The sequence below is a fragment of the Anopheles coustani genome, chromosome 2 (assembly GCF_943734705.1).
Source record: "Anopheles coustani chromosome 2, idAnoCousDA_361_x.2, whole genome shotgun sequence".
NCBI classification, from domain to species: domain Eukaryota; kingdom Metazoa; phylum Arthropoda; class Insecta; order Diptera; family Culicidae; genus Anopheles; species Anopheles coustani.
This window is the reverse complement of record NC_071289.1, coordinates 17,042,798-17,057,065: the sequence shown is the minus strand read 5'-3', so window position 1 is coordinate 17,057,065 and position 14,268 is coordinate 17,042,798. Positions and strand designations below refer to the sequence as shown.

The 14,268-nt window shown below is 41.6% G+C and overlaps 5 protein-coding genes across 9 annotated transcripts; 2 read left to right on the top strand and 3 right to left on the bottom strand.

Moving 5' to 3' along the window:
- Positions 1 to 143: 143 nt before the first annotated feature.
- LOC131262690 (RING finger and CHY zinc finger domain-containing protein 1) lies at positions 144 to 5,230 on the bottom strand. 4 transcript variants are annotated; one of them, XM_058264749.1, is made up of 8 exons: positions 5,200 to 5,230; positions 3,336 to 4,014; positions 2,631 to 2,792; positions 2,005 to 2,163; positions 1,798 to 1,920; positions 1,559 to 1,714; positions 1,253 to 1,454; positions 144 to 1,194 (listed from the first exon to the last, which is right to left on the bottom strand). In XM_058264749.1, exons 2-8 carry the CDS (start codon positions 3,465 to 3,467, stop codon positions 875 to 877), a joined length of 1,254 nt encoding a protein of 417 aa, XP_058120732.1. In that variant the 5' UTR covers positions 3,468 to 4,014; positions 5,200 to 5,230; the 3' UTR covers positions 144 to 874. The 4 variants fall into 4 exon arrangements, with proteins under 4 accessions (XP_058120732.1, XP_058120730.1, XP_058120728.1 ...); XM_058264747.1 differs by having other exon boundaries at positions 3,336 to 4,007; positions 5,048 to 5,223; XM_058264745.1 differs by having other exon boundaries at positions 5,111 to 5,217.
- Positions 5,231 to 6,162: 932 nt separating this feature from the next.
- LOC131263617 (zinc finger protein 154-like) lies at positions 6,163 to 7,942 on the bottom strand. Its single transcript, XM_058265846.1, has 4 exons — positions 7,750 to 7,942; positions 6,907 to 7,680; positions 6,703 to 6,848; positions 6,163 to 6,641 (listed from the first exon to the last, which is right to left on the bottom strand). Exons 1-4 carry the CDS (start codon positions 7,879 to 7,881, stop codon positions 6,599 to 6,601), a joined length of 1,095 nt encoding a protein of 364 aa, XP_058121829.1. The 5' UTR covers positions 7,882 to 7,942; the 3' UTR covers positions 6,163 to 6,598.
- A 398-nt stretch (positions 7,943 to 8,340) lies between these two features.
- LOC131262600 (zinc finger and BTB domain-containing protein 24-like) lies at positions 8,341 to 10,004 on the top strand. Its single transcript, XM_058264643.1, has 4 exons — positions 8,341 to 8,533; positions 8,603 to 9,547; positions 9,611 to 9,795; positions 9,864 to 10,004. The coding sequence occupies exons 1-4, from the start codon at positions 8,384 to 8,386 to the stop codon at positions 9,925 to 9,927; spliced, it is 1,344 nt and encodes a 447-aa protein (XP_058120626.1). The 5' UTR covers positions 8,341 to 8,383; the 3' UTR covers positions 9,928 to 10,004.
- A 575-nt stretch (positions 10,005 to 10,579) lies between these two features.
- Positions 10,580 to 11,791, bottom strand: LOC131263996 (zinc finger protein 337-like). The gene is made up of 3 exons (XM_058266288.1): positions 10,991 to 11,791; positions 10,787 to 10,932; positions 10,580 to 10,720 (listed from the first exon to the last, which is right to left on the bottom strand). The coding sequence occupies exons 1-3, from the start codon at positions 11,789 to 11,791 to the stop codon at positions 10,663 to 10,665; spliced, it is 1,005 nt and encodes a 334-aa protein (XP_058122271.1). The 3' UTR covers positions 10,580 to 10,662.
- Positions 11,792 to 12,609: 818 nt separating this feature from the next.
- On the top strand, positions 12,610 to 13,854 carry LOC131265465 (uncharacterized). 2 transcript variants are annotated; one of them, XM_058267733.1, is made up of 3 exons: positions 12,610 to 12,807; positions 12,879 to 13,736; positions 13,799 to 13,854. In XM_058267733.1, exons 1-2 carry the CDS (start codon positions 12,676 to 12,678, stop codon positions 13,692 to 13,694), a joined length of 948 nt encoding a protein of 315 aa, XP_058123716.1. In that variant the 5' UTR covers positions 12,610 to 12,675; the 3' UTR covers positions 13,695 to 13,736; positions 13,799 to 13,854. The 2 variants fall into 2 exon arrangements, with proteins under 2 accessions (XP_058123716.1, XP_058123715.1); XM_058267732.1 differs by having other exon boundaries at positions 12,879 to 13,840.
- Positions 13,855 to 14,268: the final 414 nt, after the last annotated feature.

Genomic DNA, 14,268 nt, shown 5'->3' with positions numbered 1-14,268 from the left:
GTCCGCGAATGGGTAAAGAAAGAGAGCACAAAAAAAACAGCCGCCAGCATACGAATTGACAGAAAAGCGATGTAGCCATTGCGAATCGCCCGGACGACAAGGCGTTTATGCGTTCCTCAGTCAAGGTTCACTGAATAGAGCATTAATTTTGATTTTCAATTCCTATACACGAGACAATACTAAACATCGTTGTGGATAAGCAAGACATAAATGAAGGTATTCATATTACATAATTGCTGGTAGTTTCTCTACATTTTCGTCGCGAGTGATTGGAGCATTTTCTTCTATATATTACTGTTTTTTTTAGATCAAAATGTTTCTATTTCCACAATTTTCCCGTGACACCTCATATGTTTTTTTTTTTTATGACTGTTTCCTTACGCGTACATGAATAGTCAGTTACCTCGTACAGGGAAAAGGAGAGGGGGAGGTGAGTTGGACTACTAAGCTACATAATTCTACTACATGTAATATAACACAAATATGTTAACAAACAAAACTAATATGAACACAAAGCAAAGGCTGCTAGGATTTACGACGGACGATACTTATTTGATTGGAATGAACACTGTTAGGCTAACAAAAAAAAACTTTGCGTCTTTTAGTAATCGTACATGGAACATTTCCACCATGTGACGCTCGTCTTTTTTAAATGATTTTGTTTGTTTTGTTTTGGAATTTTGTCTGAGATAATGGAGTAAAGAGTACTTTGAATTTGAGTTCGTTCGTTTTTGCTTTTGCTATGATTTCTTATCGACATATTGGTTAATTCACCTTGGTATCCACTCAAGCGCCATATCTAGAAGGGAAGACAGGACACATACGCACCCAGAGGACGTCTTCAACCGGCGTTGGTAGAATGGTTTCACACCGTTCAGATCTGGGGCGTCGCACCGTCGGTGTTATTGCTGTTACCACACGAGGTGGCCGCGGGATCGTTGTCGCAGATAGGCGGTGCCGGTCCTTCGTCCCTATCGCGAGCTCTGTGGCTGCTGGTCGTTGCGTTGGCAGACGAACTGTCACTCCCGAACTGAGAGCCACTGTGGCTGCTTGCGGCCAGGCTCACCACCGTCGACGAGGACGAGGAGGAAGCTGTGGATGCGGACGAGGAGGAAGTGGACGATGTCGTCGAGGTGCTCGGACCACCGCTAGAACTTTCCTCATTCGTCGTGCTGTGGCTCGTACTCTCTGTACCTGCAAATCGAAGGAGTTTTATTCTCCATTTTCTATGAACGCGTCTGTGTATAAGTACCATTTGCCGCGGGAAATTCTACCATCGGCGGCGATGCCGTTGTCACTGTGTTGGCGTCCGTCGGGGCGCCACTGCCCATCGCCCCGTCGGCGTCAAAGCTGTCCGTTTCGGTGCGGGAAGTTTTCGCTTTCGTCTGGCAGGTATTATATCCACCGCAGTGGGGGCACTTTAGTCCAACCACGTGGAACTTTATCAATGACTCCTGCTCGGAGAAAAAATAAAAGAATAACAAAAAGATCTCCACGGTTTAATATTTTTCATCCTTTTTCGGCCTAAAGCGCGCTCAACAAACAACCATAAGCTCACCTTGTGACAGTCCTTGCAAAGGATATCGACGTAATATTTCTCGTACTCCTTTGGCATGGGTGTCGCGGCCACTTCGGCATCCAGAAACACCCACAGCTGCACCATGTCCATCATCGATGTCTGGCAGATAGGGCAAGCATAGTAGCCAGTAGCGAGCTGGAGGTATGTGATGGAAGATGAATCAGTTAACACTTCCACGAAACTACTCCTTTCGGTGGTGTTTTCCTTTTTCAACATACCAAGTTCTCGAAGCAGGTCCGATGGAGTAAATGCCCACAGTCCGGAATGTGACACGGAAGACGCGAGGTGTGAATGTCATCCAGGCAAACTGGGCAATTCGAACGAGACACATTTTCCACGCACTACAATGACGGACGAGAGTGGGAATGGAACATTATTTATAACGTGTTTGACACACGCCAATCATGTCGATTGATTCACCTTACCTTATGGCCATCGATCTTCAGCTGCAATGGTAGACACATGTTGCAAACCTCACAGTGAAAGAAACGTCCACGGCCACCGACGCGGCAAATGCCGCAGCCTTCGCAGTGGTACTGATTACGATCCTCATCGTCGAAGAGATTACATACCAAACATGTGTACTAGGAGAAAGTATTGTGAAACAAATGATGAATATTAAAACGATAATATGGGGTATGAAAATTGCTGAAGTACAACATAGTCTTGTTTGTTTTGCTTTTGACTTGTAGTCTGACTTGTACAAAAAGGTAATTTTGTCTCCAATTATATGATATGTGTACATATTTGTCGCAAAATAAATTTATCAGTTCTGCACATCTCAAAAGCAAAGTTATGCAAAACGTAAAACGCACAAGAGTGTCATTCAGTGAGGTTATTTAAAATGATGTTTCCATCGAGAAGTAAAGTTAGCTAAACTCAACGCATCATTTTGCCCATTTCTCAAACAGCGGAAATGTTTCATGGTATCGCAAAAAACTTTTCACGATCATCTGCCCTTTTTCTGTGCAGTTCTTACGAAGTGCCATTTTACAGCTTTACACGTGAGACACGCCGCCCCGATTCCGGTTACCTTGTCCCATATACTTACCCTGCCGAAGCGGACGCCACAGTTTTCGCACTCCGCCTGCACCCGTTGTCGGGTGTTGCACTCGGTGCAGATAAGCTCCGTGACGGTTTTCCGGTTGAATAAGTGTGTCTCGTTCTCGTCGTGGCAGTATCGACACATGTAGAATTTATTGCAGCATGGAGTCTAAAATGGACCGAAAAAACCAGTGAACGGAGTGCGCACGATGTTTGGAAAGAGGGCAATGTGTATCAGCGAGTGAACAATATAAAACATCAACAGCGAGTTTTTGTTAAAGGAAGACATTATAAAAAGCACCACCTATGCCATATCAAAGGCGCGGAACGACGAGGGACCATCGTGAAAGTGGTTTCTGCGGCATTCAAATCATAAATTATCATCTTATTAACTAGGTAATGAGAAAATCTCGTCGCATGGCGATAAAAAGACACACAGGAAAGGGTAAACGACGATCTCGCACACGACCGCAAGCAATCGAAACATCGAGCGATCGGTCCGCATCGGTCGGCGTCATCGTCGTCGTCGTCTTGAGACCAAAGAAAGTGAATGAACTTCAGCGGCGATACCGTGAAGAGACCCTCGAATCCGTTTCACCACTTTCGCTCTCTTTCCAGATGTCTGCCATGGGGTTCTCCGGTATGCCACAGCATCCCGGAATGCACTTCCGGTAACCTTCAGCCCTTGGGGAGGAGAACAAGGCGAACTTACCACAAATTGGGCCCGTCGTTTGTAATGCGCACAACCGACCGGTTTCACGTTCTCTTCCCGTCCGTTCGTCGTGGGCATCGTGGCCGTAGCATTGTCCTCGTTTGGCGATGTAATTGGTTGTTTGTCATCCATGGTGAACCGTGTGGAGATTTTTCAGTTCTAATACGCGAGGGGAAGCTGAAGCTAGCAGCAGAGATAGACAATTACGATGAGATTCCCTGTTTGAAGCCTATCTCCTGATGCTGCTCCTGATCTTATTGCCGTTGATTTGTGTAGTTAAGGATTGTATATCAAATGTGACATATCGTCAAACACTTCTCGAAAATAAATACACGACCCACGGGGCAGCTAAGATATGCACGAATGTTTTTGTTTACACTCGACACATGACAGGTGATCCTGATCTTGTGCAACCACTACATTTAGAAGGATCCTGTTTTCGACGTCACTATCGCAGTAGCCCACTTTCACTAAACTATCTTTGTTGAATGAACTTCTCGAACGATTTGAAGCACTAACGACTTTTACCACCTGTGCTGCCGATCCGCCGTCGAATTATAGTACGTTTACAAATTTATGATCACTACACTTTTGGGTGAAATTTTACCTAAACAAAACTATCTCTCGTCGGAATGAACCACGCACTTTCCTGCACGGAGCGGACCGCAACGGCTTCACGCTAAATAAAAAAGAAACACTGTTAAAATGCACTCATTTTTGGGTGATTTTATCACAGAAAATTGCAACTGGCTGGCACGGTAGCACACGAAACAGCCGACGACGTCCATTTCTCTTCCGTATCACGGTAAAAAAATAGGTCTTTTTTGAAAAAGGGAAAGTGAAACTGCAAAACGCCTGCCTCCGCACGTCTCGAACCTCGTGCCGAACGAAATGAAACGCGCTCGTCTTTCTTCTTTCACTTTGACGTAGCGGATCCCGTGGCGTTGGTGTTGGAAGCGCAGCTGTGGTTGCTACGTTTACGTGCAATACGTCGTCGCCACCACCTACGACTGCCTTCCTTGCCCTGACCTACCGTGATGACGATTTGTGCTGCTTTGTTGTTGCTGCTGTTTTCACTGTTTTCCGCTTTGATGGTCAATACTGGATCCGGAGGCCTTGGTCGTGACCGCCTGGCCGTGGACGACAGTACATCGCACACCAGCAAGCTGTTGAACGATTTGTGCATTTGACTTAAGAGAAACACATTTTCTTGCGAAACAACAGCAGCAGCAGCAGCAGCAGCAACGCGAGGTTACGAAACGATTCGATTTTTCAATCGCCAACACTGATTCGTCCAGCAACAAATGGTAGTTTTATTTATTGCTGTAAGGACACTGTTCTAGCCAACATCGTTGATGCACTCTGCCAAGCACGGAGTCTTTTCGTTGGTGGTGCACCAAACAGAACAAATGCAGAGGCACTGAGAAAAAAAACCCGTTTCCCGTGCCAGCTCAAGGCGTGCTATTGAATTTGATGAACGGATTTGTTGCTTGTTTGATGAAGAATTGAGTTTTCTAGCCAAACCATGCGAACACTGGCCCACACTGTCTACGCACTAAAAGTAGCAACGCTACCATACATGACGGCTCGCCTCATGCAACTCTCGGACAGGGAAATTTTCACTTTCACAGTCGCCCCGACGTGGAGAACCGGATTCGTCTCAATCGATACAGCCCACCAAGCTGAGGCACACACTTTCGCTTGTGTCCTACCACAATGCACAATGTCGTTCCGTATGCACTAAGTTTCCGTATAGATTATCACGTCATCGTTACCATGGGCTTGAGATGTTAGCTAGGCAGCATCAGAGATTCTTTAACCAACCAAACGCGACGACGGAATTGTAGAAAACTGTTCTCGGTACCGTGTACGCGAAAAGGCCACCGACTTGGAAATTGCAATCGTGCGCCATGACACACCTGTCATTGGTTATTTACTAGCAAAGACAATTAACAGACAGGTCGGGTCAAAGCTGTTTTTTGCTCCGCCATTGTTGTGACAGTTGGTTAAAAAAGTGTTTACAAAAATTTCCAGCATACTTGTGGGAGATCTCCGCCAAAATCTTCGCGGAATAGGTAGTTGGTAATTCTAGATCACAGTATCCATGGTCTTGCGGATAGAAACTGCTCTTCTGTGTGAAAACATGGGATATAGATCCTTTTGCTCGCTGTGATTGCCGAAATTAAGTGTGTTGGTCTGCCTTATACCCAGTCTTCCTCCAGAACATATTTCGAACGCCTCAACTCTTTTTTCTTTTGATGAAACATACCAAATTTGCAGTTTTACCACACTTTCTTCGCTGTTCGTGAGAAGTAAACATTTTCATTTCCCACGGTTTTCGGCTCGTTACATAGTATGCTGCGACCTGTCTGTTGATTGACTTTGTTTACTAGTGTTGGCAGAATCGGGACTCGGAAGATTCGAATCCCATTTGACGGATTCTAAAGATTTGATTCGATTGGGACTCGAATCAGATTTGATTTGTTTGGAATTCGAATCTATTTTGATTTGTTTGGGATTCGAATCTGATTTGATTTGTTTAGGACTCGAATCTGTTTTGATTTGTTTGGGACTCGATTTGATTCGATTCTGACTTGATCCTAAACTGTTTCACGCTTTCCAGACTGCACCGTCGCGTAACGCAACGTCGCCTGACAGGCGCTGAACTCCATGCAAAAAAATACCTAGCGCGATCCGCGCGACATCGCGCAAGGTTTTTTTTATATGGAGTTCAGCTCCTGTCAGGCGACGTCGCGCTGTAGTGTGGACCCCGAGTAATGTAATTTAAAAGGGAGATTACCATAAGAAATAAAGATAAAAAGCGATATCTCATTTAGTTGAATATAATTTCGTCGTAGTTTTGATTTGGCTTCAAGCATAGTACATTAATTCTTGTCCGAAACGTACGAGGAGTGTCTTCTCCCTCCAATATACAACACAACTTTTATTTTAATTTGCAAAACTCTGTGTTGAATATATTCCCAGCAGATGAATATTGGTGGAACACATTAATTTAAATATACGGTAAAGCATTCAGATCTATTCAGAATTTGTAGGAAGGCCTGTCACCGGTTTTACATTTTTCCGTAGCAATTCCTCTGTCCAGGGACCAAGCTCTGTCACCTGAGTATATCGCCTGGTTGGAGAAACTAAACGAGTATGAGCAACAACTTTTTCATTAGTTTTCAACACATATTCAGCAATATTTGGGTTTTTACTCTCGATTAATCAAGTTTCAGCTCAGAACCGAACCGATCGAGTGGTCACGTACGATGATAACGAAGATTATGTTGCTTCAAAGTGTACCTAAAAACAGAAAGAAAGCGTTTCAATTAAAACGCTCATTAATAGATCTTTGATGACATACGCAGTTTTGAATAGTTTTCCACAATCCTTGCACTTGAGAACAGATAGTAAATGTTCCTTTCGATGTTTTCTGTACCCGTCCCAGGACTTTAATTTCCGGTGGCATGTTTCACACTCGTACACATCGCTCTTTCCGTGGGAGTTTTGCTGGAAAAACAGTTAGAATATTTCTTTTTTTGTTGTAAAATATATCATTTTGATTTACCTTATGATAGAAATAGCTTGAACTGTTGACGAATCCTTTCCCACATAATGGGCAGGTTATTATTATATGCCTATCATGCCATGTATTAATATGGCGTTGTAGAGCAGATTTTTCTTTAAATCTTTTCGGGCAATGTGAACAAACTATACTCTTTTCTAGTTTGTGTATCCGACGTATATGAGAATTTACCGTTTTTACAACATTCCCACAAATATGGCATAGCCCATAAGCTAGATAGGCTCTCGTATTTAGCAAGTCATTTGGCATAGAGTCGCTTGAAATTTTATCCATCCATTCTCCATACAGTGAAGTAATAGAATCATCCGAATCGTTGGCATCCGAAAGTGATCTTTTTCTTTTGGACCAGTGCGTTGAAGTATCTAAAAAACTTTTGCCAGATTCTACACCCGTTGCTTGATTTTTTCCACTGTCCTTCGGGCAAAATTTCAAACTTTCTTCATTTCCGATTTTGGATTTTAACTCATCGTGTTTTCTGCAAAGCGACGCCAAAGGTACGTCATCGGACTCCGAGTCGTCCTGTGTCATTGAATCGTTTTTACTAGCAGTTAAATCCGAAGATTGAACAGTTTCTGCGCCACGTCCAATTATTTCTCCAGTAACGCGTGTCTTGTGCTTAGCATTGCTGTTGCCATTGCCAGTTACTAGCCTTTTATAGATGGTATCATTTTGTAAACATGTGCGACGATAATTCGCTGTGTTGTTAATTAATATGCAACAATCATTACAAATGATTAACCCTTCATCTTTTGGTAGCTGTAAAACAAGAAGAAACTGTTACTGTTTGTGACTGTAAAATAGTCGAATAGCAAACATGGTATTTACTTTAATTCCGGTACAATATAGCACATCTTCAAAAGTTAAAGCTGTACTCGTTGCTTCCGAAAATGAAACTAGATTATCGGGGCATAAACAGAAGCGGCAAATTTTATCTGTATCAATCGTATAATTGGCCATCGTTTTGAAGACAACTCACAAAAACCATGCACAGTAATTTAAGTTGTAAAAATACATAAATCTTAAACTGAACCGGAATTGATCAACTATGCACAAAACTATTCTGATCACCTGCAAATTGTTTACAAACAAAATTATGACAAACGCCACAAGTGAAGCTGCATCTACACAACCAGAAAATATGATTTAATTTTTGGCTGTGTTGTTTGGTCTATCAAAAATTCTTAGCTAGGATCGTGTTAAATTATCTGACTATCGCAGCCATAAAAGCTTTAGGGATGTTGAATTAAAAATTATTTTAATCGTATACGAAACGATTATTTCGATTTCCAGTAGACAACACCTAAACTTGGCGTTGTAACCAAGGGTTTGTTGAGCTTTGACATTCGGCACATTCGATGTTGTTGGTAAACAAGTCAAGCGATTCAGTAAAAAAGAATTCGGTCGATCCATTCTCAGTTAATAAGCAAATATTTCTAGTATAAATGCTTACAAATGTTTAATGGGTGTAAATCTCAACATGGCAAATACTATCGTAGATGCAATGAATATGTGTCGGTTTTGCTTATGCCATGAAGAGCTGATGCCATTCGCGCAAGCAAAGAGTAGCGCATTAACTTTTGAAGATGCTTTGCACTTCACCGGAATTGAAGTAAGTATTACAATTTCTATTTGTTTATCAGTTGTTAGCGAATAGTAATGTTATCTTCACGTTTTGCAGCTCTCTGAGAACCAAGAATTTGTTGTCTGTGAAGAGTGTTGTGTGTCAATAAACAGTTCGGCCAATTTTCGTCGAACATGTTTACGAAATGATGCCATATTTAGAAGGCTCGTTTCCTTTGGCAATAGGATTGCGCAGAACAATTTCACCGTAAAACGTGTAGTCGCGGGCCAAGTCATGCGAACTGACCAACCTACCGATTTAACTGCGGGTGAAAATGAAATAATAACGCTGGATGACTCGGAATCGGATGATGCGTCGTCACAAGTCGGGAAACCTGAGTCGGCAGAGATGAATCCTTTTCCTCCTGAAGAACATGAAGGGACGGAAATTGAACAAACCAGTAGCTATGACGAACCAGATGCGGTAGCATTAGATGATGATGATTCCGATTACTCCATCACTTCTGCTAATGGCGAGCCTACATCGAAACCGTTGGTCGAAAACAACATACCCCAAACTATCTCCGAAAGTACCTCCGTATTCGACAAAGAGGGTACAAGCACGCAAAACGATGACTTCCCAGCAGATGAAAGTGACTCCGATTACTCCTTACCTTCGCTGTACAGCGAATGTGTCAATAAAATAGAAAGGACTGAAAGGCCAAAACCAATATGGTATACATGCCTTATTTGTGGTTGCAAGACAATGGATGTAAAACGGCACATGCAATATAGCCACACGCGCAGGTACCAATGCCCTTACTGTGATTTTCAGCCAGTAAATTTAGCTAGCCACATAAGGTATAAGCACAAAACAATCGCAAGAGAAATCACAAAAAGATCAAAAGAGAAACTGGCCTGTCCGCATTGCTCAAAGAAGTTTCTTGATGAGGAGTCTTTGAAAAGTCATGTAGACAAATGTCCCTACACACGGCTTATCACTGAAACCTGTGAGGAATGCGGGAAAGGATTCGCCAATAAAGCCGGATACGTCATTCATAAGGTAATTTAAATTTCTTGTTTGTTCAATAGAATCAATTAAAAAGAATTTTTATATATTTAACAGAAACACGTCCACGGACCGGACAGCGCCCACAAACCGAAGAGTGTCCAACAACCGAAGAGCGGAGAGTTTGAGTGTCAAGCGTGCTACAAGAAGCTATCTTCTTTAAATGCGTATAAAGAACATATAAAGAAACATTCTCCAACTGCTACAAAGTGCGAGGATTGTGGCAAGCTATTCAAAACTATGTAATGAACGGTTTTTTTTCGTAGATTCGTATTGCGTTCTGGCTAACATGTCTTCCTTCTCTTTGCAGGTTCACGTTCGGGCTACATAAACATAGAGGTTTATGCGAAAAACAAAAAAGTAATTCCAAATAAGTTCAGTGGGTTACCGAAATCCGAGTTTTTCACTCATCAGCTACCAAAAAACCAGGATTGAATAATTTTGAAGAAACATTTAAATGAAACTACGCGGCTATTTAACTTTTTAAGCTTCCAAGGATTTATGATTTCCTATTTTTATAAGTGTACGTATGTTTTTCACACGGTAGTCAATCTCTCATGCTGTTTCTAGCATCTATAATCCACTGAACTTCGATCGTAGTGTACTTTCGAGAGCTTTTAGCAATCCTTTTAAGCTGATTGTACAGATTTTGTGTTTATGTATATATTCTTCCTAACATGCAAATACATAAAAATTAAATGACTGAACTGTTCTAAAAGGCTGGAGATAATAAAATTATTTCCGATTGAAGTACAACATAAAGCAGCAGCATGGCATTGTTTGAAGCTTGCAGTTTTTCAATTTCCATTTCTTGAATGATAGTTCGGAATAAGTGAGGTCATCTTCCGAAAGATGCAACCCACAATGCCAATAGGCGAAAAGATCTTCGTTCGACGATTATGGTTTTATCTGCCATTCGTGTTGAAATGTATAAGTGGCCAGTTGCCCTCACTCCTGTTGTTTGTCCTTATCCTTAGTCTTAGATGAAATGTTAAACAACATAGGTTTGCGTTTGGCTCATAACGACTTATCCATTTCTTTCAATAGATATTCTTCGGAATGTCGATTTTTTTATGCTTGAATCATCGAACTTTCACTCCACAGCCGAGTCACTCGAGTGATTTCTTCATATGATGCGAAAGAAGTTTATGTTGCTCAAAATAGAACCTGAGGGAAAAGACGAAAAAAACATTTAAATTATTTCGCGTCATGAATGACCTATTCTTTACATACGCAGTTGAGTATAGTTTTCCGCAATCCTCGCACTTGAGAGAAGTTAATGAATGTGCCTTAAAGTGTCTTTTATATCCATCCGGGGACTTAAATTTCCGGTGGCATATTTCACACTCGTACACGTCGCTTTTTCCGTGAGAATTATACTGCAAAAATAGTAAGAATATTTTATTCTCAGCAGGAAAAAATACGTGTATTAATTACCTTATGATAACTATAGCTTCTGCGGTTTATGAATCCTTTACCACAAGTAGGACATGTTATGATTATGCGCTTCTCATGCCAAGTATTAATATGAGCTTTTAATTGAGATTTTTCCGCAAACATCTTCGGGCAGTGTGGGCAAAGTAATGTCTTTTCTGCTTCGTGTATCCGTTGTATATGAGTTCCTAGGTCCTTGCTCTGTACCCCACAATAAGGGCACAGCCCACCATAACACGCGTATATGTCCTTCGTAGTAACTTTTATGAAGCTGTACGGTATAGATTTGTTTGAAATTTTTCCCATCCATTCACTATAGAGCGATTTTATAGAATCGTCCGAGTCGCTGCCATCAGAAAATAATCTGTTCCTTTTCGACCAGTTCGTTGACGTGTCTTTATAACTCTGGGAGGATTCACGTTCCGTTGTCTGCTGCAATTTTTCACTGTCCATCGTGGAACAATTTGACCTTTCGTCATCTTCGGTTTCGGCTATCAACTTGTCGTTCGACGCTTTTTCCACAGCCTCACCGTCAAGTGAGGGCATGGAATAATCGGATTCATTGCCATCCAATGCTTCTGAATCTGTTTCCGCGTCGGCAATGGTTTGTTCAATTTCACTCTCTGCATCTACTTCATTAGTTGAATTATTCGTTTCAATTGATACAGGTTTCTCGCAATGTGAATCATCGGATTCTGAGTCGTCCAGTGTTATTACATCGTTTTCACTTGCACTTGCAGTCAAATCGGTAGATTTAAAAGCTTCTGGGCCACGTCCATCACGCTCTCCAAAAATACGTGCCATTATGGCATTGCGCCTTGCATTTGGTTTGCCCCAGCCAACGAGCCTTTTGAATATGGCATCATTTCGTAAACATATCAGACGAAAATTAACTGCATCGGTTATAGTTGTAGAACACTTGTTGCAAAGCACAAATCCTTCATCATGATCGGATAGCTGTAAAACAAGAAGAAAGGGTTACTTGTTTGCTTAGGAAATAATCGTATAGTAAACAACACACTTCAATGCCGGTGTAGTATAGCACATTTCTCACAGATAAAACGGAACCTGTTACTTGCGAGAATGATATCAAACTATTGTTGCATAAACAAAAGCGACAAATTTCGTCTAAAGCAAATGTATAATTGCCCATTATTTCAAAAAAAAATCATTAAAAGAATCGATAACCACTTCGGACGCAAGAATAAATCTTAAACTGAACGGAAAATGATCGACCAAACGCTAAACTATTCTGATTGTTTACGTCGCTCAACTTGTTTACAAACAAAATCCAAGCAACGACAAATGACTCAAGTGAAACTGCGTTTACACAACCAAGAAGTTTGACACGATTTTTAACATCGATATTTGTCTTACAAATAATTTTTGAAACTAATCGTATTGACTTTCTTGATTTATTGCAGCTCTAGGGTTTTAAATTGAATTGATAGAATTTACAGTAACTGAAAGCAAAAGAATTCTCCGGTCGGATAAATGTAAACAGAACAAGATGTGCTGCAGAAAGCTGTGACCAGTGATCAATAGAGCTTTGACAGTCGGCATACCTTGTTGGTAAACAAGTTAAGCGATCCAGTACAGCAGTATTCTTTAGCGATCGGATGTACAATCATAGTTGCTTCTCAAATAACATTTCTTAATGTGTATTTAGTTAAAACAAAGATTCACTAATGGCTGATAATTTCGGTGCTACTGGGAATATGTGCCGGTTTTGCTTGTGCCGAGATGGTCTAATATCATTCTCGGAAGCAACGAGTAGCGCTTTAACTTTCGAAGATGTACAATACTATACCGGCATTGAGGTAAGTGTTATTATTTCCCACTATATTGTTCGTTCGTCAAAGTTAGTAACAGTTTTTTTAATGCTTTACAGCTATCTGCAGATGAGGAATTTGTTCTGTGTAACGATTGCTGTGTATCAATAAACGAATCAGCGAATTACCGTCGAACATGTTTACGAAATGATACCATATTTGAACGGCTCGTTCGCTTGCGCAATAGGAGTGCATTGGCCAGTGCTACAATAACACGCGCCCCTGCAGAAGTTGCTAGTGTCCAAGGTGCTGAATTTACGGTTATAACTGTAGCCGAAAACCATGCAATATCACTGGACGACTCGGAATCCAATGATGTGTCTTCGCTATCTCAAGAAGTAAACCAGGATCCAATTAGCACTGCCAACGAAGTGCCGGAAACCGGAAATACCCACACCGACGAGGAATCGGATGTAATAGCATTGGATGAGTCCGATAATGACTCCGATTATTCGATGCCTTCCCTTTACGGGGAAGTAATGGGAGAAGTTTTGAAAAAGGAAAAAAGGACCAAAATTGAGAAAAGCAGCATCGAGATGGTGCTTTGCGTGCCACCGTCTAGTCAAGGAGATGGAAATGATTCCGATTGTTCATTACCATTGCTTTATGATGAACGCACGATTGCAGAACGGAATAAATCCCAACGCATGACCTTCCAGCAATTGGAAGAAAAGTACAAATGCCCTTATTGCGATTCTGACGAACAACCTTTAGGCGCCCACATAAGATGGGAGCACAGCAAATCCAGACGAAAGCTTCTTGTTTGTCTCTATTGTCCCAAGAAGTTTCGAACACCGAGAGATATCTATCGACATATAATAATGTGTCATGAAGAACCTTATGGTCGGCCAAATGATTCTACCGACGAACAATGAGGAAAAGGTTTCGCCAATAATGCTCCATATCACGTTCATATGGTATTGTTATTTTACAGTCTGTACAATTTAGAAAATTTAATAAATCTTATATACTGTTTAAGGTTAACGTTCACGGAAAGTATGAGTGCAAAACATGTCACAAGAAATTTAATCTTAATTCAAACGTCTTGCGTAGACGTTCGCGATTTTAGCTGGAAGGTACAAGTGGTCCACCAAAATATTCATGTTGTGAAATAAATGCTTCTACTTTATATAGCTTTAATACAACTAGCCCGACCCAGTCGTCTGGCGAGAAAATAGTACCATTCCGAGGTGACGACAATGAGCCGGTGAAGGATTATAACCGCTCTTTGCAGTTCCCCCGTGCGCGCCCACCGCTTCTCGTCCGAAGGTACGCACTTCATTTGCGAAAGGGGTTCACGCACATTAATGAGCATCCATCGGGGTGGGAGCGATTCCGAAGTCTATGCGATCTTATGCGAGGAGGTTCGTAGATCAAGTAGGGATTGACCCAGCTGTGAGGAAGTGTGGTGCAGATTGTACGACGAGATTATGGCACTCGCTGCGCTGC

Coding starts and splice junctions, on each gene's coding strand:
- LOC131262690 (XM_058264749.1), bottom strand. CDS start 3,467: ATGGATGACAAACAACCAATTACATCGCCAAACGAGGACAATGCTACG. Junction 2,164..2,630: donor GTGGCGTCCGCTTCGGCAGG/GTAAGTATATGG, acceptor ACTTTCTCCTAG/TACACATGTTTGGTATGTAA. Junction 1,715..1,797: donor GGACCTGCTTCGAGAACTTG/GTATGTTGAAAA, acceptor ACATACCTCCAG/CTCGCTACTGGCTACTATGC.
- LOC131263617 (XM_058265846.1), bottom strand. CDS start 7,881: ATGGCCAATTATACGATTGATACAGATAAAATTTGCCGCTTCTGTTTA. Junction 6,849..6,906: donor CAAGCTATTTCTATCATAAG/GTAAATCAAAAT, acceptor CTGTTTTTCCAG/CAAAACTCCCACGGAAAGAG. Junction 6,642..6,702: donor GGAAAACTATTCAAAACTGC/GTATGTCATCAA, acceptor TTCTGTTTTTAG/GTACACTTTGAAGCAACATA.
- LOC131262600 (XM_058264643.1), top strand. CDS start 8,384: ATGGGTGTAAATCTCAACATGGCAAATACTATCGTAGATGCAATGAAT. Junction 9,548..9,610: donor CCGGATACGTCATTCATAAG/GTAATTTAAATT, acceptor TATATTTAACAG/AAACACGTCCACGGACCGGA. Junction 9,796..9,863: donor GGCAAGCTATTCAAAACTAT/GTAATGAACGGT, acceptor TTCTCTTTGCAG/GTTCACGTTCGGGCTACATA.
- LOC131263996 (XM_058266288.1), bottom strand. CDS start 11,791: ATGGCACGTATTTTTGGAGAGCGTGATGGACGTGGCCCAGAAGCTTTT. Junction 10,933..10,990: donor GAAGCTATAGTTATCATAAG/GTAATTAATACA, acceptor CTATTTTTGCAG/TATAATTCTCACGGAAAAAG. Junction 10,721..10,786: donor GGAAAACTATACTCAACTGC/GTATGTAAAGAA, acceptor CTTTTCCCTCAG/GTTCTATTTTGAGCAACATA.
- LOC131265465 (XM_058267733.1), top strand. CDS start 12,676: ATGGCTGATAATTTCGGTGCTACTGGGAATATGTGCCGGTTTTGCTTG. Junction 12,808..12,878: donor AATACTATACCGGCATTGAG/GTAAGTGTTATT, acceptor AATGCTTTACAG/CTATCTGCAGATGAGGAATT.